Here is a 27,029-nt window from a genome sequence, read left to right on the forward strand (position 1 = left end):
GAGGACTCTCTGATCTACGGGCTGTTCCCGGGGACGCATACCGAGACCAACATCCGGTGCTGCTGGCAGATCATCAACTCGGTCAAAGACGCTCTTTGGTCGGCCCGAAACTTGATGGTCTACCAGCACACGGAGATGTCCGTGGGGGAATGCTGCCGACTGGCACATTCTCGGCTGCAGGAGTCCGTGCTGAGGGACGCACTCAAACTCGGTGCAGCCACCGCAAGGGCCCGGTGGGGAAGGACCACAGTCTAGGGTAGGGGGCGGGGTTAAGGATGAAGGGGGAAAAGTTTAAAGGGAACATTGGGGGGCTTCTTCACACAGAGAGTGGTGGGAGTGAGGAATGAGCCGCCAGGTGAACAAGTGTATGTAATGTTACGTATTCAGGCAACAATAAATATATGAGTTCGGCAAGGGTTTCTTATAACAACACGTTTATTAAACACCGAAAACAAACCCCCCAAAAGTAAACAAACACTACCGTAACCGGAAACAGCTGCTGAGCGGCTGTTCAAACAGTTCGTAAAGTGATATTCCAAAACAGTTCTTTAAAGTGGTATTGCCAAAAGTTCAATGTGCTCACAGTCCATTTAAAAGGAGAGACTTTATAGGACGATTTAGGTTCTCTTTCACGTCGCTTGCTTCGATCCCCGACATCGAACTTCCCACGAAGAATTCACGGAACAGAACAGCTTAAAGGCACTGACCTTTCCTTCTCCACTACCTTCAATCCTTTCTAGGTAAACCTAGGGATTAACACGAAGATAGTCAACGAAATCCTTCCAAATAAGGATCAAACAAAGGTCGCCCCCGTTTCACCGTAGAAAGCGATTCTCCTCGATCTTTAACTTCCGAACTTCGAATCTTCACTCTCCTCTAATTCTCAAACTAACAGAATCATAAAGAACCTGCTGGCAATGACCTTTTAAACTTTAGACATTAAATAAAAACTTCATCCTTCAACTAAACTGCGTCATCACTTCAAACACGCAGAGGCATGAAGTCAACTTGGCAAATCCAGCCACGAACTGCCCCTCCTCACAGGGTGGGGTCTACCTTTTATAACCTATAAAAAAAACCGTCACATGATCTCTACTGGCGGGAAAATGACGTCATTCCACCATCACAAGACCATCACCTCAAGTCCAGTACAGCTTCAACCCCAGTCACATGACAAGGGCTCCACTGTTATGTGTCACGAGTACGTAACAGTAAATATGAAGTAACGCAGTGGGGGAATGTAAAGACTGTAATGGAAACATTTGTAAAGGACTGAGTCATTCAATGGTTTATTGTACATAATTTTATTTTTGAATAAAGTATATTTTGTTGAGAAGTTTGCAGACGTTAGGTGGAGAGGCAGGTAGTTCTGATGAAGTCGAGAGGCTACAGAATAATGGGCAAAGAAATGGCAGATGAAATAGTTTCGGGGAGGGTTTTGGTAGATGGAGGGGTTGACAAGGTCCCGCATGGGAGGTTAGTTAGGAAGATTCAGTCGCTAGATATACATAGTGAGGTAGTAAATTGGATTAGACATTGGCTCAATGGAAGAAGCCAGAGAGTGGTAGTGGAGGATTGCTACTCTGAGTGGAGGCTTGTGACTAGTGATGTACCACAGGGATCAGTGCTGGGTCCATTGTTATTTGTCATCTATATCAATGATCTGGATGATAATGTGGCAAATTGGATCAGCAAATTTGCTGATGATACAAAGATTGGAGGTGTAGTGGACAGTGGGGAAGGTTTTCAAAGCTTGCAGAGAGATTTGGACCAGCTGGAAAAATGGCAGATGGAGTTTAATACAGACAAGTGTGGGGTATTGCACTTTGGAAGGTCAAACCAAGGTAGAACATACAAGGTAAATGGGAGGGCACTGAGGAGTGCAGTAGAACAGAGGGATCTGGGAATACAGATACAAAATTCCCGAAAAGTGGCGTCACAGGTAAATAGGATCGTGCAGAGAGCTTTTGGCCTTTATAAAGCAAAATATTGAGCATAAGAGTTGGAATGTTATGGTGAGGTTGATGTTGAATTTGGAGTATTGTGTGAAGTTGTGGCCACCTAACTACAAGAAGGATATTAATAAGGTTGAAAGAGTGCAGAGAAGATTTACAAGGATGTTGCCGGGACTTGAGAAACTGAGTTACAGAGAAAGGTTGAATAGGTTAGGACTTTATTCCCTGGAGCGTTGAAGAATGAGGGGTGATTTGATAGAGGTATATAAAATTATGATGGGTATAGACAGTGTGAATGCAAGCAGGCTTTTTCCACTGAGGCTAGGGGAGAAAAAACAGAGGCCATGGGTTAAGGATGAAGGGGGAAAAGTTTAAAGGGAACATTGGGGGGCTTCTTCACACAGAGAATGGTGGTAGTGTGGAATGAGCTGCCAGATGAAGTGGTGAATGCGGGCTCACTTTTTACATCTAAGAAAAACTTGGACAAGTATATGGATGAAAGGGGTATGGAGGGATATGGTCCAGGTGCAGGTCAGTGGAACTAGGCAGAAAAATGGTTCAGCACAGCCAAAAAGGGCCAAAAGGCCTGTTTCTGTGCTGTAATTTTCTATGGTTCTACCTATTGAACGCTCCCAAATAGCCTCGGACAACCAAGTCCTGCTCCTGGTCTGCACTCGTAAGCCTGTCTACTGACAGGAGAAGGGCCAAAGGCGGGTTACCGGGGCCTGAGAACCAGTCAATTCGGGCTGATGGGGTTCGTCAGCCGTCAGTTAGGAGAAGGAAATCTTTGATCTCAAACCGCCCCGCCACGGCTTCTCCCAACTCTCGGCGAAGGCTTCAGGAGTGAACCCCGGTGGAAAAATCCGGAGCTGAAGTCGGTAAGGCGCTGAGTTCAACGTTGACTGGCAGCTACTGCGACGCTGCTGGGAGCAAACTTGTTACGCGGGCAACAGCTTGCTCTCATGTCCAGACAGCTGAGAAGCAACTTCTATCTGACTGATGGAGACCTCAGGCACTCGCTTACAGTTCTATAACTCGGGTCCTGATCCAGAGTCTTGGGACACTTCATTACCCTCCATAGATGCTGCCTGACCTGCTGAGTTCCTCCAGCATTTTGTGCGTGTGTTGCTCTGAATTTCCAGCATTTTTCTGTGTATCAGTAGGGCAAATGCCGGGAATTCAAGGCGTCCTGATTTGGACTGAGAAGACGATTTGCGTGATCTGCCTGGATTTCCTCATTAGTCCGATTTCTCTGCAGTGCGGGTACGACTTCTGTATCACATGGTGAATTCGGGGATAGCACCTCCGATAGTGTGAGCCACGGCGAACCTGGCGGAGAAAATTTCATTAAATCTGATGACGAAAGCGCGGCGGAGTAAAGTTCACTGCGAGGAACACCAGAAGGAACTGGAACTGTTTTGTGAAACCGACAATAATTTTTTCAGAGCGATTTGTGCGTCTGTACGGGAACACAAAGAAGCTGCCAGTATCTACAAGGTACGCGGGACCAGATTTAGTCATAGCGGTGGACATCCCATTCAGACATGTCGGTCCATGCTCCACGTTGGAGGAACAACCGTCTGGGTAGCATCCAACAGCATGAACATCGATTTTACTTACTAAGATCCAACGCGGGAAATCGCTGTGAGCCAGCAACCCTTGATGTAATCCTACCCTAATCAGGAGACAATTTTAAATGACCAGTTATCCTTCTAACATGTAGTACCTTTGGACTGTGAGAGGAAACCGGAGCGTCCGGAGGAAACCCACGGGGTCACAGTGAGATTGTGCAGCCAGCGGCGGGGAATGAACCCGGGTCTCTAGTGCTGTAAATCGTTCTGCTGACCACTACACTAACGTGCCCTCCTCTCCAACTTCCGGTAATTTCTACCTCCTTTCTTTTTCCATTCTCCATTCTGGCTCCCTTTTCACCTCACCTTCCCCTGTTGCCCCTCCTCATATAACCCACTCTCAGATACCTTTTTCTTCAGTCCGTCCATTGTTCCGTGCCGTCTTTCACTGATTCTATTATGTTTCCTTGCATTTGCTGTGAATGCCGAAAAAATATTTCTCAGTCAAGGTGCAAACATGGCGCATCTGCTGAAAATGACCACAGGGGTACTGAACCTGGAGGAACTGTTTGGTTCGGCAAAGAACACAGACATCACATCCGCACAATCCAAACACACTTCGACTCCTGATCCTCACCGTGCAGAGTTACTTGTGCACGGTGACGTAACAACTTAATCTGCAATAAAGTGCACGCCTGCAGCAGAAAGTGCACCGTTAGTCTGTTTTTACATTGAAAATCAGGGGAGAGCGCGAACGCAGTCCCCCACTACCACAAATTTTGCAGTCGAGTATCCCGCATTTGGGGACATCGCAGGCGTCAGCACACCCGAAGTGCAATGGGATAGCCTCGTCCTGGGAGAACCGCCTTCATGATCACGGTCTCTCCCCTGCCAGGTAAGTATGCTTGCTCCTCCCGCTCGCTCCCTGCCAACCAGTAACATTACACCTTTACATCACCGCGAACCAGATCGTTCACCCATTATTTGGCTTTTACTTGCTACCAACCGCCCAGAAAACAATTCAGCTCTGCTACAATTTCTTTATTTGCCACTTCTGCTTTTAAAACCCTTCTTGCTGCTCACTCGATGCTTCATTTGCATTTCTTCCTTATAAGGAAGTAGAGCTCGCCGGCTGCCGGTCTGCAATTTGTGAACTCCGCCCCTGGGTGTTACCTCGCATTTGCGGGCGGGAGGACGTTTTAAGGAAAAGAGGGAGTCCTTTCGCTTACTTACATCGTGGCTGACCGGAAGAGGAGGGGGTCGGAGGCAGATTTAGAAGGCGAGCGACCCTGATGAAGGGTCTCGCCCTGAAATCTGAATTCTTTGATCAGAAATCATCCTCTGACTGTGTTGGTCGTTCAAGCAAATGGCCCATTTCACTTATGTTTCAGCGTTATTCGGTCATAGAGAAGGCCCTTCGTCCCATCTAGACAATACTGAAAACTTTTAAGCTGCGTACTTCCTATCGACCTGCACTGGGACCATAGCCCTCCATATCCCTACTATCCACGAAGGTGTGCTGGCAGCTCATTCCACACCCTCAGGGACCTCTGAGTGAAGAAGTTTCCTCTCATGTTACCCTTAAACTTCCCACCTTTCACCCTTAACCCATGACCTCTGGTTGTAGTCCCACCCAACCTCAGTAGAAAAATCCAAACCCTTACCAATCAATACCCCTTGGGATTTTATATACCTCTGTTAAATCTCTTCAGCATCTTCTATGTTCTAGAGAATACAGTTCTAACCTATTCAATCTTCCCTTATAACGCAGTTCCTCCTCAACAACATCCTTGTAAATGTTCTCTACACTATTTCAACCTTATTTACACCTTCCTTGTAGGTAGGTGATGAAAACTACACATATTACTCCAAATTAGGGCTCACCAATGTCTTATGCAACTTTAACATAACATCCCATCTCCTGTACTCAATACCAAAGTATTATGATGGCCAGTGTTCCAAAGGCCTGGCAATTAAGAACTTTACGACCCTATCTATCTATCAATAGATTATGTACCTGTATTCTGAGATCCCTTTGTTCTACCACACTCCTCAATACCCAACCATTCACTGCGTAAGGCCTACCCTAGTTGGTCCTACCAAAATGCCAAACCTCACACTTGCCTGCTGTCTGTCATTTTTCAGCCCATCTTTCTAGCCGATGCAGATCCCTCCAGAAGCCCTAGTAGACTTCCTCCCTGACAAGAGAAAATCTGCAGACGCTGGAAATCCAAGCAACACACTCAAAACGCTGGAGGAACTCAGCAGGCCGGGCAGCGTCTATGGGAAAGAGTACAGTCGACATTTCAGGCCGAGACCCTACATCAAGACTGAAGAAAAAAGGATGAGAAGTCAAAGAGAGTGGTGTAGAGAAGGAAAAAAATACTAAGTAGTAGGTGATAAGTGAGAGGGGAGGGGTGAAGTGAAGTAAAGAGCTGGGAACTTTTCAGTGGAAGAGATACAGGGCCAGAGAAGGGTGTGTCTGATAGGAGAGGACAGAGGCCATGGAAGAATAGGAAGGGAGGGAGGTGATGGGCATAAGGGGCCGTTGGGAACAGACCCAAATGCAAGACACTGACACGGAAGTACTAAGGACAGGACTAGGTTTATCAAGAAAGCGAGGGAAGAAACGACGCTGGACGTTGACACACAAGCCCTGGATGATTCTAGGATTCAGGGCCAGGGCTAAGACTAAGACTAGGAAAGCGGGACCAGGACAAGGAACTTGGAACTAGGTGCCTGGGCTAGGACTCCGAGCCAGAGACCGGACAGGGACCCAGAACCTTGGTCTTGACCTGGGCTCTGACCCCGTATCTAGGTGAGGACAAGATGGGGCTACAGGACTGGACATGGAACTGCTTCACAAGACGAGGCACATGGACAGGATGAGAACACAAAGCCGAGGCTTAGGCAGGACAAGGAATCTCCAGCACCAGGCTGGGCGAGGTACTCTGGGTGGGTGAGCCACATGGACTGGGAGGACACAAAGCTTGGACAGGGAACACAGTACTCCAGAACAGAGCCTGGACAAGGACCCGGAACCTGGGTTTTGGCTGGAACTAGGAACCCAGGTCTAGGCTAGGACAAGATGTGGCTACAGGACAGGATGAGAACACGAAGCCTTGACTAGGTCTTGGGAGACGGGAAACAAAGCCTTGGCTTGGACAGGACACAGGACTCCTGGGCAGGCAAGGCTTCAGGTATAGGCTGCAGAAGGAAGGGAAAGGAACTGTCCAGCAGCTGAATCCCGAAGCTATTTATGGAGCCAGCCCAAAGCGAGAATCAGGTTACTCAATTAAGGCACCCAGTGGAACCAGGGAACACAGGAAAACCCGGAATAAGGATTGATGGACTGGATCGTGAAGCGGAATGTGGAGTTCACAGTCCGGGCCATGGCACAGGTAAAGAGGTAAGTTCGGAGAGGGAAATGGGGATGGGGAATGGTGAGGGTGTGGCCATTACCGGAAGTTCGATAAATCGATGTTCATGCCATCAGGTTGGAGGCTGCCCAGATGGAGTGCAAGGTGTTGCTCCTCCAAGCAGAGTGTGGCCTCCTCGAGGCGAGGCCATGAGATGAGATGGGAATGGGAAGTGGAATGGGAATGGGAATGGGTGGCCACTGGGAGATCCCACTTGTTCTGGTGGACAGAGTGTGGATGCTCGGTGAAGTGATCTCACCAGTATGAAGGAGGCCGCACCGGGAGCATAGGATACAAAAATTGGACGGGAGGTGATTAAAGATGAGCTTGGCAGTGGGATCCTATTAGAAATGGGGGAAGTTACAGAGAATTACATGCAGAGGTTGGTGAGGTGGTAGGTGAGGACAAGAGGAACCCTATCACTAGTGGCCTGATGATAGGTTGAGGGCAGACATGAAGTTTTTCTCTCCAGGAGAGGAGATGTTGTCCCCTTCCTCAAAAGATGGGCTTCCTTTCCTCCATCATCAACATTGCCCTCAACCACATTGCTTCCATTTCACTCACGTCTGCCCTCATCCCATCCTCCTACCACCCCACCAAGGACATGGTTCCTATTGTCCTCACCTACCACCCCCACCCCGCCTCTGCATCCAGCACATAACTCTCCTTAACCTCTGCCAACTCCAACAAGATCCCACCACCGAGCTCATCTCTCCTCACCCTCCAAATTTGTTGCCACATGCAGCGGGGAAAGCCAGGCCGTTGGGTGTACTTAACGCAGAGATTGATAGGTTCTTGATTGGACACCGCATCAAAACTTGTCCTGGGAGAAGGCCGGGAACTGGGGTTGAGGAGGAGAAGGAAAAGGGATCGGGAAAAAAATGATGGAGTGGACCTAATGGGCCAGACGGCCTAATTCTGCTCCGCTGTCTTATGGTGTATGGTCTCTCCCCACCGTTCTCCCTCCTGGCACTTATCCTTGCAAGTGGAACAAGTGCTACACCTGCCTCTACACCCTTCTCTGTCACAACCATTCAGGGCCCCAAACAGTCCTTCCAGGTGAGGTGACACTTCACCTGTGAGTCTGTTGGGGTCATCTGCTGTGTCCCGTGCTCCCAGTGTGGCCTCCTGTATATCGGTGAGTCCCAATGTAGATTGGGAGACTGCTTGGCCAAGCACCTATACTTTGGCAGAAAAAGCGGGATCTCCCAGTGGTCACCCATTTTAATTTCACTCCCCATTCCAACAGGTCAATTCCAACATGGCCTCCCCTACTGCCACAATGAGGTTACACCAAGGTTGGAGGAGTAACCTGTTATGTTCTGTCTGGGTAGATTCTAACCAGATGACATGACATTGATTTCTCAAACTTCCAGTAATGCCCCCTCCCCTCCTTCACCATTCCCCATTCTCATTTCCCTCTCTCACCTTATCTCCTCATCTGTCCATCGCCTCCCTCGGTGTCCCTCCCCTTCCCTTTCTTCCACGGCCTTCTGTCCTCTCCTATCAGACTCCCCTTTCTCTTTCACCAACCATCTTCCCAGCTCTTTAATCCACCCTTCCCCCTCCCACTTTCACCAATCACCTACCACCTTGTATTTCTTCCTCCCCTCCCCCACCTTCTTTCTCTAACTTCTCATCTATTTTCCCTCCAGTCCTGATGAAGGGTCTAGAGCTGAAATGTTGACTGTTCACTCTTTTCCATAGGTGCTGCCTGGCCTGCTGAGTTCCTGCAGCATTCTGTTTGTATTGCTTAGCCATTCCCACTGTCCACTACACCCCCAATCTTAGTGTCATCCACACATTTGCTGATCCAGTTACCCACAATATCATCCAGTTCATTGATTATAGATAACAAGCAACAATGGACCCAGCACACCACTAGTCACAGGCCTCTAGTCAGAGGGGCAACCCTCCACAACCACTCTCTGGCTTCTACCACAAAGCCAATGTCAAATGCAATTTACTACCTCACCCTGAATACCGAGCGATTGAACCTTCCTGACCAGCCTCCTGAGCAGAATCTTGTCAAATGCCTTGTTAAAGTCTATGTAGACAACATCAGCTGCCTTGCCTTCATCCACCTCCCTGGTAACTTTCTCAAAAAACTATAAGATTGGTGAGGAATAACCTAACACACAAAAATCAATGTTGACTATCCTTAATCAGTCCATGTCTATCCACTTATATACTCGTTCCCTTAGAATACCTCCCAATAACTTTCCCACAGCTGATGTCAAACTCGCTGGCTGATAGTTTCCTGGTTTCTGTTCAGAGCCTTTTTTAAAACAGTAGAACAACACTGGCTGTCCTCCCTCTCCTGTCACTAAGGATGTTTTAAGTATCTCTGCTAGGGCCCCAGCAACTTTTTTCACTTGCCTCCTGTAGGGTATGAGGGAACACCTCATCAGGCCATGGGCATTTATCCATCCTGATTTGCCTCAGGGTATCAAACACTTCCTTCTCTGTAACCTGTACAGGGTCCATGAAGTTAATGCCACTCTGTAGACTCTGTATCTGGCTCCCGACTTAATATACAGATGCGAAGAATTCATTTAACATTCTTTGGCTCCACACATGGATTACCATTCTGGTCTTCCAGCAGACCAATTTTGTCCCTTGCAATCCTTTAGCTCTGAACATATCGTAGATTCCCTAAGGATTCCCCTTCACCTTGTCTGCTTTGGCAACTTTGTGGCTCCTTTTCACCTTCGAGTTATTTATGGAATACTCACCTGCATTCCTTGTGCTCCAGAGGCACCTCATTTGTTCCTACTTGCCTACACCTTTTCTTCTCCTACCCCAGGGCATCAATATCCATTGAAAACAAAAGTTCCTAAACTTGTTATCTTTACCTTTTATTCTGACAGGCACATAGAAGCTTTGTACTCTCAGAATTTTGTCTTTGAAAGCCACCCACCCTTTCCAGAAAACAGCCTGTCCCATCCACACTTGCCAGATCATTTCTGATTCCATCAAAATTGGCCTTTCTCCGACTGAGAATCTGAGACCGCGGACCAGACCTATCTCTTTGCACATTTACTTTACAACTAATGGCATTGTCGTCACTGGATGCAAAGTGCTCCCTTTTGATGCACCTGTGACAGAGAAAGCTAATCTTTATTTTAAATATCACTCCCCAGGTCTGTCTGCCCTGCTCTAGTACAACTGAGATAATTCTCGGCACCGATTGCGCCTCCGTTTGCGAAAGCGCACGGAGCGTACAACAGTACGTACTTTTTCTCTTTTGTTTGAACAGAGGAAGCCGAGGAGTGTATAAATTTTGAGACGGCAAGACGGAGATGTTAAAATATGGCATGCCCTGAACCTCCTCTGTAACTGTGACGCTTTATTCTGTCACGGTTTCCTTGTACCACCTCAATACTCAGATGCATCAGTACAGAACGCGGCAAAAGGGCGTCGCGGTATTTTTCAATGCACTTGCGATAAATAAATCTAACCTTTGTTTACCTCCAAACAACCAATTATCCAACCTCATTATTATATTGTCCAGAATTCCATGTTCTCCGATCTTTGGTGTATGACCTAATTGAAAAAAAATCTGTAAATTCAACTTTGCGCCTGTCTGCCGGCTGAGTGTGTGGTCATCGGCATGTTTTCAGACCGGCTGATGCCGCTCAGCATCCCCACCTCCTGGCCGACACCGGAACTACAACGAACTGCAAGGCCGGTTCTGCAGTCCGGGGGCAATGTCCAGAAGACCAGATTCACATTCTGATTCATTCATTCATTCCACACACATCAAAACATCCAGTGAGATGTGTCATTTACGCTAACAACCAGCACAGCCTGAGGGCCCTGGTCACCTCATTATCAGAAGGATGCAGGAGCTTTATAGAGGGCACAGAGTAGATTTACCATGGATTAGAGAGCAAGGCTGAGTGACCTTGATAGAGGTGCACAGTACGACAAGAAGCATAGGATGATATGTGGATAGCCGGAGAACTTTTCCCAAGGCAGAAATAACTACTCCCCGGGGAGATAATTTTAGAGTGATTGGGGGATTTGTTTGCACAGTGAGTGGTGAGTGCACCCCTGCTGGGGTGGGTGGTGGTGGACGCAGATACACTAAGGACATATAAGGGACTCTACGATGGGCACATGGGGGAGTCTATATAGGAAGGAAGGGTTAGGTTGATCTTGGAGTGGGTTAAGAGGTTGACACAACAATGCACTATACTGGGCTGTAGTGTTCTTCGCTCCATGCGCTGGGGATAGTCTCCACTTTGTTTAACAGAATTCAAAAAGGTAATTCACTCCAGTCCAGGAATTGTGTGAGAACCCTCCTTCCATCTGGATCTATTGATCAGACTGTTCTCTGTTTTATACAACTGCCCTTTACACAGCACCAGGTCCTCTGACCAAAGAAGGTACTGCATCAAAATAGAGAACCTTTTGGGAAAGAGCTGATTATTTACATTTTTCTCTCTCATCACCTTTTTTCCCCTTGCCCAAACCAGCTGAATCATCGGTTCACTCAGAACAGTTATGAACACTGGCTCTGTCTATATCAGCGTTGGTCATCGTCAACCCTTGCAGATTCCTTTTTTCCATTTGCCGCTGAATCCCCCAAATTGATTTTTCATGGGTACCATCTTTGACCTGCATCATATCAATTGCAAGGATGTGGCAAGTGTGTGCCCGGCCAATTGACTGTCGAGTCAATCAGTTGGGCCCCCTACACTCGCAAGGCTCTCTCTTTTTTACACAGGTTTTCAAGTACATATAGATTTGTCTTGGAGAGCCAGGTTCATCGCTTCCATAACACGAATAGTGGATAACGTGACTCAGCCAAAACCGTTAATCCTTGTGATATGGTGTCATTTTTGTTCCGTGTACATGTAGCATTCTTCTCAACTTTCCTTCTTCAATTCAGCAGTTTGAGTACTTTTGTTTTTCTAGAGCGAGGGGTACGGATAGAGAAGGACTCCCAGATGAAGTCAAGTTAAAGACAAGTTTATGGTCATATTGATATGTACACATTAATACAGGTGTAATGAAAGAGTTACTTGCAGCAACGTCACAGGCACAGAGCATTAAAAACCCATCGTCACTGATGATGAAATAAAATAACAGGGATGCACACACTCTTACAACTCAACCACAGTTCATTTTACTTGTGCATTAGAGAACAGTATGGCCCCTGTTACCCACACTGTTCTGAAGCCAGGACAGAACACTGCTGGTTTTCTACAAAATTGGCTTATCAGTTACAGATATCGACCATTTGATAAATTGTACCTTTCAATTCCTTACTTGCAAAATCAATTCCCATTCATAATGGAGGTGTTAAAGCCAATAGAGGCTACAAGCTGGCAACCACTGACACTTCGAAGTTAGAGAAGCAAGTTTCATATCCTTCCATTATTCCTATCTCATCTGTCTCAGCACCCTCTATTGTACATTATTCCTATCTCATCTGTCTCAGCACCCTCTATTGTACATTATTCCTATCTCATCTGTCTCCAGCACCCTCTATTGTGTACAGTAAGTCCTCACTCACCTGGCTTTGAGTACAAACTGCCACAGTCACCTCTGCCTACCAGAGGCATCTCACTTCAAAGCTCTCCCTTGTCTGGCTTTGAATACACACGGCTGCAGTCATCTTCGCCTGGACATTGTCTTTAACCCTTGCTTTGCTGTATCTCCCACAGACCCAGCACTCACATGAAAAACATCAATTATACAAAAGGCGATGGTGTGGATTGAGTGGACGAGGCAGGGAGCAAATGACTGTAGAAGAGGCGCAGGAGAATTTATTCATTTATTTATCATTCTTCTGTATTCTCACTGGTATAATTGACAGGCTCCACTGGGACTTATTTGTTAAATGGGACCCATTCAACGCCATCTTTCAAAGGGGGTTTCTGCCCCTACAGCCCCTGAGCCCCACTCCCAATGTTGGTCCCAGGACCTGACCCGGAGCAGATTCTCAGCCACTTGTTTTCATCCCCAGTCCAGAAGAAAGGATAGAGTTTCCCCGTGAATTTATTCCCAGTGAAGGTGTGGAGATGAGACTTGGTGTCCGCGTTGTAAAATGAAACCTTTCCCAACTCATAACTGAGGCAAACCCTCACCTTCTTGGGGATGGAGTCAGCAGGGAGAGGGGACCCAGGGGAAGTGTTCACATAAAATCTGTCACCGACCCGTCCGATAGTCCAGAATCCATTCTCTGGGATCATTCCCACCCATCCCTTCCTCTCCACGGACTCTGCAGCAATTCCCAAACTCCAGATAGAATTCCCCTCCACCTCCACCTCCCAGTAATACCTCCCCGCTGTGAATCCCTCCGAGCCCAGCACACCGGCCCAGTCGGTGAACCGCTTGCTGGTGTCAGGGAGACTATTCCAGACCCCGCTCAGCCGCACGCTCTTCCGATCATCGGACACTTCCAGTCTCGGATTTGCCGTTTCCACATCCAGGGTCACAGAAGCTGAGGAAGGGGTGTGGGAACAAAGAAAATACTAATTGAACATAGAACAGTACAGCCCACTGTACAGTGTCAATCTCTGAGCTCGATCTCACCCTTCCCTTCCGTACAGCCCTGCATTCTTTCTTTCATCCATATTCCTATCCAAGAGTCTTTTAAATGCCCCTAATGTCCCCGCCTTTACCACTGCCACTGGCAGACTTTAAATTCATTACTGACTGCAACATATTAAAATGAATACTGGTTCTGAAACTCAATACTTAAGAGTGGGTTACCATTACCCCTGGCCCCGCATTCCACACATCCACCACCCCCTGTATAAAAAGCCTACCTCTGACACCCCCCTCTAAATTTTCCTCCAATCACCTTAAAATTAAGACCCCTTGTTCGAGAGTATTTTGGAGTTAGGATATATAGAAATCATTAACTTCAGCAACCAACCTTCAGATCTGAATATGGGTGGTAGATTGAATTTAAACTACAGCTGGGAATAGTAAAATGCAGACCAGGAAACAGACTGAGTCAACCGGAACTAAATGCAATATGTGGGGTTCTAGGCATGATATCGTGGGGACATACTTGTCTGTTACAACCACGTCATGGACAAATGTCTGTTCATTCAGTTCCACAGAGCAGGAGCCAGTTCACTGACAGGAAACAATCCCATAGCCACCCTCCAGCCTCCGGCAACCACCTCTTTCTTGTCCTAATCTCTGGAGTTTTCCTCTTTGCCTCTGCCTGGATACAGGTAGAAGGAATCTGATTTCCTGAAATGCTGTCTGGGAACGGAGTGGTCGGCATTCCTTATCTTAGTATTAGCGGTCTAACGTGCTGGGACCTCTGGTGCTACAGGTTATATGCTGATGATAATTGGGTAGGGAGTTCTTCAAACAAGCCTGATTATGCAATATCTCAAGCACTTGATTATAATCGGGCGCTGATGTTATGTAAACTGCAGCCAGGATCACGGAGGAGGACTTCCTTGATAAGTAGCATGGTTGGGATTTGATCTTTAGACGTTTTTGACAATTTTGACACGATTTTGACAAAACCGCCACATTGGAGCACAACCGAGAGTCTATTATGAAACATGCAACTCCACCTTTTGCCTTTTCCAAATCAGCAGTTTGGCCCGTCCTGTGTATCGAGAAGCCGTTGGGTCTGTTGCTAGATGTTACCCATGCGGTAAAGATAATCATCATGTATCTTTTTAATATGGGGAGGGTTTAAAAAACTGAGGGGCAGCCAACAAAATTTTTGCATGTGCCATTTTGGGCACACATGCCATAGGTTTGTGGAAAAGAGTAAACAGTTGATGTTTCGGGCTGAGACCTTTCATCAGAATTGTGTAATCCAGTGCACAGACATAAAGGAGAACAAAATAACTGTTACTCTGGATCTGATGCAGCACACAAAAAAAAACACAATCAGATAAAGAAAACAATTATAAAAAACACAATAAATATAAATACATAAAAATCATAAAAATAAATAACCAGTATCATATAAGAAGCACTTGATGGGGCCCGGAAGGACATTGACCAATCACAGGAAATTCAGGTTACCTGAGTGGGCACTGAGTGTTGTCAGTATGAGGTGGTTGGGCTGAATGGCCTTTATCCATTCTGTATTGCTCTATCACTCTAAAGATTAATGATCTTCAAATATTAGCTTTACTTGTCACATGTACATCGAAACATAGAGTGAAAATGGGCAGTCTGTGTCGGTGACTGACAGTCTGAAGGTGTGCTGGGAGGGGTCAGCAGGTGGCACTAAAACAGATTGCCCACAAAGTACTAACCCTAACTCGTAATTCTTTGGAATGTGGGAGGGAACCAGAGCACCAGGATGGGCATAGAAACTCTTTACGGACAGCAGCGAGAATTGAACACCCTTCACTGCCACCTCGAGTTTGAACTGATACTTTACTAAGTCTATACACAAGAGAAGTTAGAGTATGAATAAAATTAAAGTGATAGACACAACAAGAGATTCAGCAGATGTCGGAAATCCAGAGTAACATGCACAAAATACACACAAAACGCTGGAGGAGCTCAGCAAGTCAGGCAACATCTATGGAGGGGAATAAACAGTCGATGTTTCAGGCTGAGAGCCTGTCAGACCTGTCCCGATGAAGGGTCTCAGCCCAACATTTCAGGGTGCTTTACATCTGTCATTTACTCTAGTCTTTGCATCCTCATCTACTGTATAACAATCTAATTTTTTTTGTCAAAAGAGAAATGAACAAATCAGGATAAAAGGAAACTGAAAGAGCTTTACCAGGATTAAAAGCATCGAGGATCTCCTTCCACACTGTTTCCAAGAAAGGTCCTTTGAATTTTTCCACATTCAGAAAGCCGCCCTTGACTGACAATTTCTGGTGCTCATCATTCCCACTGTAAACATTAAACACAATCCCAAATTAACTATCAACGCATTTCTGAGCAATCTGTACACACCTCGGAGAGCCTCAATAAAGAATACGACCTACCTCACATTACGCCAAGTCTCCTCCTGAAATAGATAAGCAGAAATGTGAGCTAATCAGGACTGGGAGTCTAAGTCGTAACAGAGATTACATCGAACTTTTTGCAGGTTGAGCTTTATAAAATTGCAACAAAACTTGCTGGCTCTTGAGCGCAGTTTCTCCACTAATGAAGGCAAGTAGTGGATACAGCCCAGCCATCACAGGAAGAGCCCTCCCCACCATTTACACAATGGCTCAAGAAAGCAGCATCCATCGTCAAGGACCCCCACCATCCTGGCCTCTCTCTCTTCTCATCAGGAAGGAGGTATGGAAACCTGACAACCCACTCCACCAGGTTCAGGAACAGTTAATTCCCCTACAACCATCAGGCTCCTGAACCAGTGTTGATAACTTCACTCATCTCAATACTAAACTGATTCCATAACCAATGAGCTCACTTTCAAGGACTCTACAACTCATATTCTCATTATTATTTAGTTACTATTTATATTTTTTATTCGCACGATTTCTCTTCTTTTGCAAGTTAGTTGCTTGTCAATCTTTGCATGAAGTTTTTCAATGATTCTATTGTTCTTCTTTGTTCTACTATGAATGCCCACAAGAAAATGGATCTTGGCATAGTATATGGTGACACACACTTACTTTGACGATAAATCTACTTTGAACTTTCAGCATGCAATACGCTTTCTTTATCCCCTTATCTACTCGTAGAGAGCATATACCTGGAACTGAAGATCTGTCCGTTCATCAACGTTGTTTTAAAGATCCAGCCGTTGACAGACCTCCCAAAGTTCAGCATCTCACCCTGCCCCAGGTTGAACTCCATCCATATCTGCAACTGATCGATATCCCACAGTTGCCCTCACCCTGATGACCAGCTTTGTGTGTGGCTGTATCAGGCTGTTTGTGGAACTTAATTACGTGGGCACCAAGTAGCACCTAGTGCTGAGGTTCCACCTGTCCCCGGTATTGCGAAGGATAGGGCCGGATCCGTTGCCACGCAACATCCCAGTCAGCCGGACGTTGCTACACTGCCTATCACTCGCGTAGAAGCTCTCTGACCACAAGTCCATCAGGCAGTGGTCAGCACATACCTCCTGACCCCACGGTTAGCACCGAGGATCTGGTCATTGCATCGTCAGCACAAGACCAAAAATAAAAATTACTATTACATTTTAAAATAAAAAAATAAAATAGTGCAAAATGTGAGCCAAATAGTGAGGTAGTGTTCTGTCCAGAAATCTGATGGCAGAGGGGAAGAAGCTGTTGCCAAACCACTGAGTTTGTGTTTTCATGTTCCTCCCTGATGGTAGCAATGAGAAGGTGATGGTAGCATTCATGTCCTGGATGGTGACAGTCAGCCCCTTTTCAAGATGCCCTCAATGCTGGGATAGAGCTGTCTGGGTTTACAACCCTCTGCAGCTTTTTTCTGATCCTGTGCATCATTAACAGCATTTAAAAGGGACAGGTACGTGGTTAGGAAAGGTTTAGAAAGATGTGGGCCAAACGCAGGCAGATGGGGCATCCTGGTCAGCTTGGGGACGAAGGGCCTGGTTCTATGCTGAGTGACTCCATCACATTCCCAGAAAGGTTACCGGCGGTTTCGCAACTCAGTACGTTCTATCCAGAAGAGCTTAAACAATCAATTAATTTAAATGTGGTGTAAATTATTGGAGAAACCTGCCTTTATGATTAAATTGGAGCCCAATATTTAGTGACGCTTTCCACACTTATAAACGTAAATATAAGCACCATATGGCTAATAAGACAAAATACATCACTTCACCTTAAGAGTTTCTTCACCCAGGCAGTTAATCTGATCAACCATTCCAGTTTGTCCTCCCACACCCCTTCTATCTACCCACTGCACTGTAAATGCTTTAAACTAATTTTACATTGCTATTTACATTGTAAATATATGCTGGGATTTATGTTTTATGAACATTTCATTCCATTATCTGTGCTTTAATCTTTAATTTATTTTATGTAATTCTTTATAATGGTTTAACGTTGTTTTTGGTGGCATCTTGCATTTTGACTGACCCACTACCTCAAATTCCTAATAATGTACACTCAGAGGCCACTTTATTAGGTACAGCTTTGCTGCAAATATCTGGTCAGTCAAACAACTCAATGCATGAAACATGCAGACATGGTCAAGATGTCCAGCTGCTATTCAGACCAAATATCAGAGTATGGAAGAAACGTGATCCCAGTGGTTTGACCATGGAATGATTGCTGGTGCCAGAAGGGGCGGTTTGAGTATCTCAGAAACTTCTAATCTCCGGGGATTTTCATGCACAATTATCTCTAAACTTTACAGAGACTGGTATGATTTTTTTTCTAAATCCAGTGAGGAGCAGTTCTGTGAGCAAAAACGCCATGTCAGAGGTCAGAGGAGAATGGCCAGACTGGTTCAAGCTGACAGAAAGGTGACAGTCACTCTAATAACCGTGCCAAACAACAGTGGTGTGCAGAAGAGCATCACTGAATGACACTGACAACACACACACTCACACACACACAAAATGCCGGAGGAGCTCAGCCGGCCAGAAGAGAGTAAACAGTCAACTTTTCGGGATGAGACCCATCATCAGGACTGGAAAAAGAAGATGAGAAGTCAGAGCAAGAAGGTGAGGTGAGGAGAGGGGAGGAAGAAATACAAGGTGGTAGGTGACAGGTGGAACTCGGGAGAGAGGTAAGGTTGAAGTAAAGAGCCAGGAAGTTGATTGGTGAAAGAGATAAAGGACCGGAGAAGGGGGAATCTGATCGGAGAGTGTATAAGAGCATGGAAGAAAGGGAATGGGAGGAGCACCAGAGGGAGGTAATGAGCAGATAAAATAGGAATGGGGAAATTTGAAAGAGAGGGGAAGCATTACTGGAAGTTTGAGAAATCGATGTTCATGCCATCAGGTTGTGGGCTATCCAGAGTTGTTCCTCCAACCTAAGTGTGGCCTCATCGTGGCTGAACAAGAGGCCATGTCAGAATGAGCATGGGGAGTAGGAATGAAATGAGTCACCACTGGGAGATCCCATTACTCTTAGCATATCCCGAATTCCTCACTAGCCCAGGCTGATTATTAGTAAACAGACCAATATACATAAGTGGAATCTTAATATCTAGTCTTTCACTCAACGAAAGTTCTTTCTGTCAACTAATACCAGACTGTGTATAATAGCCCCAGTATTAATCCTCACCTTCAGAAAGAGCATTATGTCTTTTTGTTCCATCTGTTCTTGCAACTTCAAGAGTTCCCGCCGAAGAGATTTTAAACGCTCCTGGATCTCTAGCAGGTTTTTCTGCATCTTTTCCAAAACCTCCTCCTTCTCTTGTTGGAGATCGGAGATCAAAGCTTTCTCCTTCCCAGTGAGAAACTGGTGGATTTCGGAAAACTCTGACACGATGTGCTTTTCCAGAACCTCTGACTGGTCCTGCGGGAAAGAAACAGGTGAAATAAGAACATGGTCTGGTGCAGGGAAGGAAGCAGAGCTCTGGCCGAGGAAGACTTTACCCTAATCTCAGAGATCTTCTGTTTCTGCTGATGCTCCATTTCCAGAACCAATGACTTCTTCTCTGTGGCAGAGTCCAGGGCAGATTTCACCAAAGCCTTTTGGAAAAACGAAAACAAAATTAGAGCGTGTAAAGCACGATCAAACAGTAAGAATTGCAACACGTTACCTTATATATTTCAACCGCTTCGTTAACGGGCATGAAATGGTGCTCCCGGTGTTCCCGCGCATCTCGACAAGAGTAACAGCTCAGCTTCTCGTCGGTTTGGCAAAACAGCTTCAGTTCTTCCCAGTGTTCGTCGCAGAGAAAACTGTCCCCCTTTTCTTTTGTCTTCAGGTTCAATTTCCGAGCTTTCTCGGACAAGTTCGCCAAGGCCCGGCTGCCTCTGACGGTTCTTTCTGCAAACTCCTCGCCGCATTCGGGGCAGCTGATTTTCTCCTTCCTCTCCCAGGTCTGGGTGATGCAGGAGCGGCAGAAGTTGTGCCCGCACTCCAGTGACACCGGATCGGAGAAGAAGTCCAGGCAGATGGGACAAGTCAGATCTTCCGACAAGACCTCGTCCAGTTGTGTAGAAGCCATTGCGATTGGGTGGGGGGAAAGAAACAGTCTCCGAATGCTGATCGATTGCTGCGGTTTGCCGCTTGTCCGCTAAACGCTTTGTATTCCCGGGAGAAGGAGGGAGGGAGGGGGAGGGAGGGGGCGTGGGGTAAGAGAAAGAAACAAACTACCTCAGCTTGCGGAGCAGGGGGTGCACAATTCTCTTTCCCATCGCAAAAGCTGTCCCCACTCTTGATTTCCTCCCGCAGATTGTTCCCGATTCCATTATCCACGATCTCCAGTGTCTTCACGAATTCAAGGCGGTCCGCCATTAGGCAATTTAACAGAGAATTTCACTCAGCCTCAAGACCCCCCCCCCCACCACCGATGCTTTTCACCATTATCCAAGCGCCCCAAGCGAAGATAATTTGTCGCTTTCGTTGAATCACAGGTTCACACTGGTTCACATCCGGAACGGAGGAGTAGAGAAAGTTCGGAATAATTCTCTGCGTATCGCCCACATTTCGGCCGGGATTTGTATTTTATTTTCATCGTTGGACACGACATTGATCGCGTCCCCTCCCGCACCCACCCACCTTCCCCCCTCATCTGGCATCACCTATCACCTTGTAGTCCTTCCCCACCCCAGCTTCGTATTCTGGCTTCTGCCCCCTTCCTTTCCAGTCCTGATGAAGGGTCTCGGCCTCCACTGTCTATTCCATTCCACAGATGCTGCCTGACCTGCTGAGTTCCTCCAGCATTCTCTGGATTTCCAGCATCTGCACAATCTCTTGTGTTTAATAGTCGCCCAGTGTTTAAAACTGATTCCAGTTCTGGTTAGCTACCTACAGGAAAAGAGCCAATATGATTCAAAGAGTAGCGTGAAAATTTACAAGCATGTTAACCAGGACTTGACGACCTGAGTATTGAATAGGTTAGGACTTCATTTCCTCGAGCACAGGGAAACGAGGGGAGATTTGACAGAGGTGTACAAAATTATGAGGGATAGATGGTGTAAATGAAAGTAGCCTTTTCCCACCGAGGTTGGGAGGGTCCAAACTCCCCCTCGGAAGGGGTCGCGATCAATGTCGTGTCCGACGATGAAAAAAAACAAATCCCGGCCGATATGTGGGCGATACCTTATTTAACCAAACGCAGAGAATTATTCCGAACTTTCTCTACTCCTCCGTTCCGGATTTGAACCAATGTGAACCTGTGATTCAACGAAAGCGAAAAATTTTCTTCGCTTGGGGCGCTTGGATAATGGTGAAAAGCATCGGTGGTGGGGGAGGAGGAGGTTGGGAAGGATCTAAAGGTCATATGTTAAGGGTGAAGGGTGAAATGTTAAGGGGGGACCTGTGGGAGAACCTCTTCACTCATTGTGGGACGAAATGCCAGCGGAACTGGTGGATGCGGGTACGATGGTAAAATTTAAGAGAAGTTTGGAAGGTACATGGATATAGGGCGGGTCGATGGGACTGGGTTGAGCAGGAACTGTTTCCGTGCTGCAGCGCTCGACGACTGCGTGAATGGTGGCAGATACAGATGGTCCCGCCACAACCCTCCTGTTGCACGGGGAAGTCACGTTTGAGAAACTTATTCTCGTTACCCGGCAAACGCCGAGCTGCAGGTGTGAATGTGGGTGGAATTTCAGTGGACATCACAGTGTCCAAGACTACAGGAGGGGGAAAGCCCGAGATATGTTTGTTTAATCGTGATCCCCTTGTGAAGTAAGTTGCCCCTTCCAGCGTCAGAATGCGGCCCTGCAGTACCGTTTCCCAACAGCAGGTGGGGACCTCGGCCTCTGCAGTCCCTGGTATCTCAAGCGTGTGGACAGATTGACATCTCAAACATCACAAGGACAGGACATTTTAAACTGAAGCAGAAAATAAAGGCAGTGGACACTCAGTAGGGGAAGAAGAGAACAAAGTTACTATAAATGCAGATCAGATGTTCTGGAGATGATGGAAACCTTGAACACACAAAGTACTGGAGGAATTCTGGAGGTCAGGCAGTGTCTATGGACAGGATGAAACAGTCAGCATTTTGGGCTGAGACACTTCATCAGGCTGTTCAGTGAACGGCAAAGATTGTGAAGAATATCAGAGTCACAGCGCAACGTCGCACAGACAGATTCTTCAGACCAACTCATCCATGCTGCCCACTGTGCCAATTAAGCTAAGCTTGTCCTGTTTACCCATATTTGACCCAATGCCCTCTAATAATTTCCTATCAATGTACTTATCCAAGTGTCCTCATTGCACTTGTCTCAGCCACTTCCTCGGGCAGCTCCTTCCACATACGGACTACGTTGGAGTGCCCCTCAGGACCTTAGTAAAATTTTCCCCTCACCTTAAACGTGTGCCCTCTGGTTCTTTATTTCTAAACCCTCCGCCCATCGTGATCAGCCCAGCTCCGCAGTAAGTGGCTCTGAGCCTGGCTGTGAAGGATTGGGCATGGGGCTAGCAACGCCAACCTGTAAAAATGCCAACAGAAGCTGCAAGTATGCCATTCCTGGGAGAGAATGGATCTTCAAAGATGGACTACACCTGGGGACAATTTGAAAGACTGGCCCAGGATCTTGGCAAGCTGCTATTGGCAGGGGTGACAGGCTTCAAAAGAATGAGATAACCCTTCATTCTCCTACATCCACTCCAGCACCAAAACAGGCCCTTCAGCCCATCTAGCCCATGCCTGATCTTCTGCTTAGTCCCGCCTACTTGCACCACAATGATATCACTGCAGACCCCTCTCATCCTATGCAAACTTCTCTTAAACCCCCATCATCTTTAGCTTTTGGTTGTCTTCGCAAAGAAAAAGACTAGCAAATCCCTACAGATGTGCTGGTTGCATCACTGTTTGATACGGAGGCACCAATTCACAGAGAGCTGTAGACTCCGACCGCTCCACCCTCCCCGGCAACCCGAACATCAAAACTCGAGGCATCAGATCCATGGTTACAACTCCTTTGTTCTCCTTTACACTTGAGCACCGGAAACGACATTCAACAGTCTTGAATCTTTAAAGAGTGATGCCTCAAAAAGGCAGCATCCATTACAAAGAACCCTCACCACCCAGGACACGCCCTCTTCTCATTACAACCATCAGGGAGGAGAGGTACAGGAGCATGAAGACACACGCACAACATTTCCCCCCCCCCACCATAAATTTCTGAACCCATGAACACTACCTGGCCATATTCTGCACCACTTATTATTTTTAAAATAAATATTTATGATGATTTATAGTATATGTTATGTATCGCTCTGCACTGCTGCCTCAAAACTGCAGAGTTCATGACGTTTGTCAGTGATGATAAACCTGATTCTGAAAAAGACCGGTTGAGCGAGCTGGGTCAGACTCCACTCATCTGTGATACTAGAGGTCATAGACTGAAATCAGTGAGTCCGGAGGCCAAGGCCCGAAGGTTGGACTCCTGGTCCGGTGAGTTCGGAGGCCAAGGCCCGAAGGTTGGACTCCTGGTCCGGTGAGTCCGGAGGCCAAGGCCCGAAGGTTGGACTCCTGGTCCGGTGAGTTCGGAGGCCAAGGCCCGAAGGTTGGACTCCTGGTCCGGTGAGTCCGGAGGCCAAGGCCCGAAGGTTGGACTCCTGGTCCGGTGAGTTCGGAGGCCAAGGCCCGAAGGTTGGACTCCTGGTCCGGTGAGTCCGGAGGCCAAGGCCCGAAGGTTGGACTCCTGGTCCGGTGAGTCCGGAGGCCAAGGCCCGAAGGTTGGACTCCTGGTCCGGTGAGTTCGGAGGCCAAGGCCCGAAGGTTGGACTCCTGGTCCGGTGAGTCCGGAGGCCAAGGCCCGAAAGGCCCGAAGGTTGGACTCCTGGTCCGGTGAGTTCGGAGGCCAAGGCCCGAAGGTTGGACTCCTGGTCCGGTGAGTCCGGAGGCCAAGGCCCGAAGGTTGGACTCCTGGTCCGGTGAGTCCGGAGGCCAAGGCCCGAAGGTTGGACTCCTGGTCCGGTGAGTCCGGAGGCCAAGGCCCGAAGGTTGGACTCCTGGTCCGGTGAGTCCGGAGGCCAAGGCCCGAAGGTTGGACTCCTGGTCCGGTGAGTCCGGAGGCCAAGGCCCGAAGGTTGGACTCCTGGTCCGGTGAGTCCGGAGGCCAAGGCCCGAAGGTTGGACTCCTGGTCCGGTGAGTCCGGAGGCCAAGGCCCGAAGGTTGGACTCCTGGTCCGGTGAGTCCGGAGGCCAAGGCCCGAAGGTTGGACTCCTGGTCCGGTGAGTCCGGAGGCCAAGGCCCGAAGGTTGGACTCCTGGTCCGGTGAGTCCGGAGGCCAAGGCCCGAAGGTTGGACTCCTGGTCCGGTGAGTCCGGAGGCCAAGGCCCGAAGGTTGGACTCCTGGTCCGGTGAGTCCGGAGGCCAAGGCCCGAAGGTTGGACTCCTGGTCCGGTGAGTTCGGAGGCCAAGGCCCGAAGGTTGGACTCCTGGTCCGGTGAGTTCGGAGGCCAAGGCCCGAAGGTTGGACTCCTGGTCCGGTGAGTCCGGAGGCCAAGGCCCGAAGGTTGGACTCCTGGTCCGGTGAGTCCGGAGGCCAAGGCCCGAAGGTTGGACTCCTGGTCCGGTGAGTCCGGAGGCCAAGGCCCGAAAGGCCCGAAGGTTGGACTCCTGGTCCGGTGAGTTCGGAGGCCAAGGCCCGAAGGTTGGACTCCTGGTCCGGTGAGTCCGGAGGCCAAGGCCCGAAGGTTGGACTCCTGGTCCGGTGAGTCCGGAGGCCAAGGCCCGAAGGTTGGACTCCTGGTCCGGTGAGTCCGGAGGCCAAGGCCCGAAAGGCCCGAAGGTTGGACTCCTGGTCCGGTGAGTTCGGAGGCCAAGGCCCGAAGGTTGGACTCCTGGTCCGGTGAGTCCGGAGGCCAAGGCCCGAAGGTTGGACTCCTGGTCCGGTGAGTCTGGAGGCCAAGGCCCGAAGGTTGGACTCCTGGTCCGGTGAGTCCGGAGGCCAAGGCCCGAAGGTTGGACTCCTGGTCCGGTGAGTCCGGAGGCCAAGGCCCGAAGGTTGGACTCCTGGTCCGGTGAGTCCGGAGGCCAAGGCCCGAAGGTTGGACTCCTGGTCCGGTGAGTCCGGAGGCCAAGGCCCGAAGGTTGGACTCCTGGTCCGGTGAGTCCGGAGGCCAAGGCCCGAAGGTTGGACTCCTGGTCCGGTGAGTCCGGAGGCCAAGGCCCGAAGGTTGGACTCCTGGTCCGGTGAGTCCGGAGGCCAAGGCCCGAAGGTTGGACTCCTGGTCCGGTGAGTCCGGAGGCCAAGGCCCGAAGGTTGGACTCCTGGTCCGGTGAGTCCGGAGGCCAAGGCCCGAAGGTTGGACTCCTGGTCCGGTGAGTCCGGAGGCCAAGGCCCAAAGGTTGGACTCCTGGTCCGGTGAGTCCGGAGGCCAAGGCCCGAAAGGCCCGAAGGTTGGACTCCTGGTCCGGTGAGTCCGGAGGCCAAGGCCCGAAAGGCCCGAAGGTTGGACTCCTGGTCCGGTGAGTCCGGAGGCCAAGGCCCGAAAGGCCCGAAGGTTGGACTCCTGGTCCGGTGAGTCCGGAGGCCAAGGCCCGAAGGTTGGACTCCTGGTCCGGTGAGTCCGGAGGCCAAGGCCCGAAGGTTGGACTCCTGGTCCGGTGAGTCCGGAGGCCAAGGCCCGAAGGTTGGACTCCTGGTCCGGTGAGTCCGGAGGCCAAGGCCCGAAGGTTGGACTCCTGGTCCGGTGAGTCCGGAGGCCAAGGCCCGAAGGTTGGACTCCTGGTCCGGTGAGTTCGGGGCTTAGGAGTGGAAGCAGAGCTCTGTCCTGGGGTTGGAGGCCTGAGAGGATGTGAAAGGTCTATTTCCCTGATGCACATGCAAAATGCCGGAGGAACTCAGTAAGTCAGACGGGATCTATAGGGAGGATTAAACAGTCAATGTTTGGGGTGAAGATTTGGACAGTTTATTGTGGAACAGGACTTGTTTTGCTGCTTGTTGTGTTCTGTTCGGCTGGGCATTGTGGACATGCTATACTGGCGCTGGAACATGAGACGACGCATGCGGACATCAGGCCTACACATGCAAGCCCCACCCAACTAATAGGATCCACCTGCCACTCATTCCAGACTCCTCACCTGCAGCCTATTTAACCCCACTTCTCATCCACAGTCCTTGTTCACCCATTGAACCAGTGGCTTCAAACAGTTGCTCTTAGCTTTCCAGTCTCCCCACCCGAGGTTTACCTCAATGCCTGTTGTGCATGGTTTCAGTTCTCTCTTGCCCTCATGGCCTGTTATTGATCATTCACTGCTGAATCGTCTCCGCCGCTCTGCTTTTGGGTCAAGCCTCCACATTTCCTGACAGTGGGCTGAGGAACAGCTCTTGGAGAGCAAATATGCGATTTCAATCCACACTCACGTTCAAAGTACATTTATTATCAAAGTACGTACAACGTAGGGATTCATCTTCTTGCAGGCAGCCGTAAAACAAAGGAACACATTCAAATCCACGAGGAACCCCAAACAAAGACACAAACGAGCAAAACGGAAAGAAAGAACAAATTGTGCAAACATTAAAAGTAAACAACGCAGGGAATGTGAACTGTAGAGTCCCCAATGGCTGCAGCTACAGTCGGTCCAGTGCTGAGGTGCGTAAAGCCCAATGGAGCAGTGAGCAGATCACTGGTTTGTCCTCTGCCCTCAGCCTCGACGTTTTAATATGGCTCGATGCTTAAATCAGCTAAACTTTGGTTTGCTTTTCCGCTCTCACATCTGGGTTCTGCCACGTACATCCAGCCCCGAGTCCACTCCAGCAACGGCTGCCCCGGCCATACCTGCCGTTCTTGAGGGTCCAGTTCGGCAAATCATTCAGGATACCGCAAAGACGACAGGTCGCGTAGATGGGTCAAAAGCACAACTCCCAAAGGCAAATTACAGGCTGCAGATTGCAGTGATCGCAGTCCAGAAAAAAATACATTTAATAGAATGATTATTAGTTCTGTTTGCTGTCTGCAAAACATCACTGTGTCTCACCAGTGCCATATGCAAAGACATTCATTGGTTTGCCAGCAATACCACACATCCCAATACATGGAAGCTTCAGAGAGGCTGCAGAGGAGATTTACCAGGATGCTGCCTGGATTAGAGAGGG

At 48.5% G+C, this 27,029-nt stretch overlaps 1 protein-coding gene and 1 non-coding gene across 2 annotated transcripts in view; both read right to left on the reverse strand.

The window, feature by feature from the left end:
• Positions 1-20,263, reverse strand: part of LOC132394851 (uncharacterized) — a 58,913-nt gene extending 38,650 nt beyond the window's left edge. The window contains exons 1-6 of the mRNA XM_059971258.1: positions 19,564-20,263; positions 19,397-19,492; positions 19,083-19,316; positions 15,888-15,910; positions 15,677-15,792; positions 12,844-13,399 (exon numbers count right to left, since the gene is read on the reverse strand). Of these exons, the coding sequence (XP_059827241.1) occupies positions 12,844-13,399; positions 15,677-15,792; positions 15,888-15,910; positions 19,083-19,316; positions 19,397-19,492; positions 19,564-19,974 (1,436 nt within the window). The 5' untranslated portion in view covers positions 19,975-20,263. The remainder of the gene's footprint in view (positions 1-12,843; positions 13,400-15,676; positions 15,793-15,887; positions 15,911-19,082; positions 19,317-19,396; positions 19,493-19,563) is intronic.
• Positions 4,266-4,429, reverse strand: LOC132394877 (U1 spliceosomal RNA). The gene has a single exon (XR_009512423.1). It is a non-coding gene; the product is annotated as a U1 spliceosomal RNA (small nuclear RNA).
• Positions 20,264-27,029: the final 6,766 nt, after the last annotated feature.

This window comes from Hypanus sabinus, chromosome 5 (assembly GCF_030144855.1).
Source record: "Hypanus sabinus isolate sHypSab1 chromosome 5, sHypSab1.hap1, whole genome shotgun sequence".
Classification (NCBI taxonomy): Eukaryota; Metazoa; Chordata; class Chondrichthyes; order Myliobatiformes; family Dasyatidae; genus Hypanus; species Hypanus sabinus.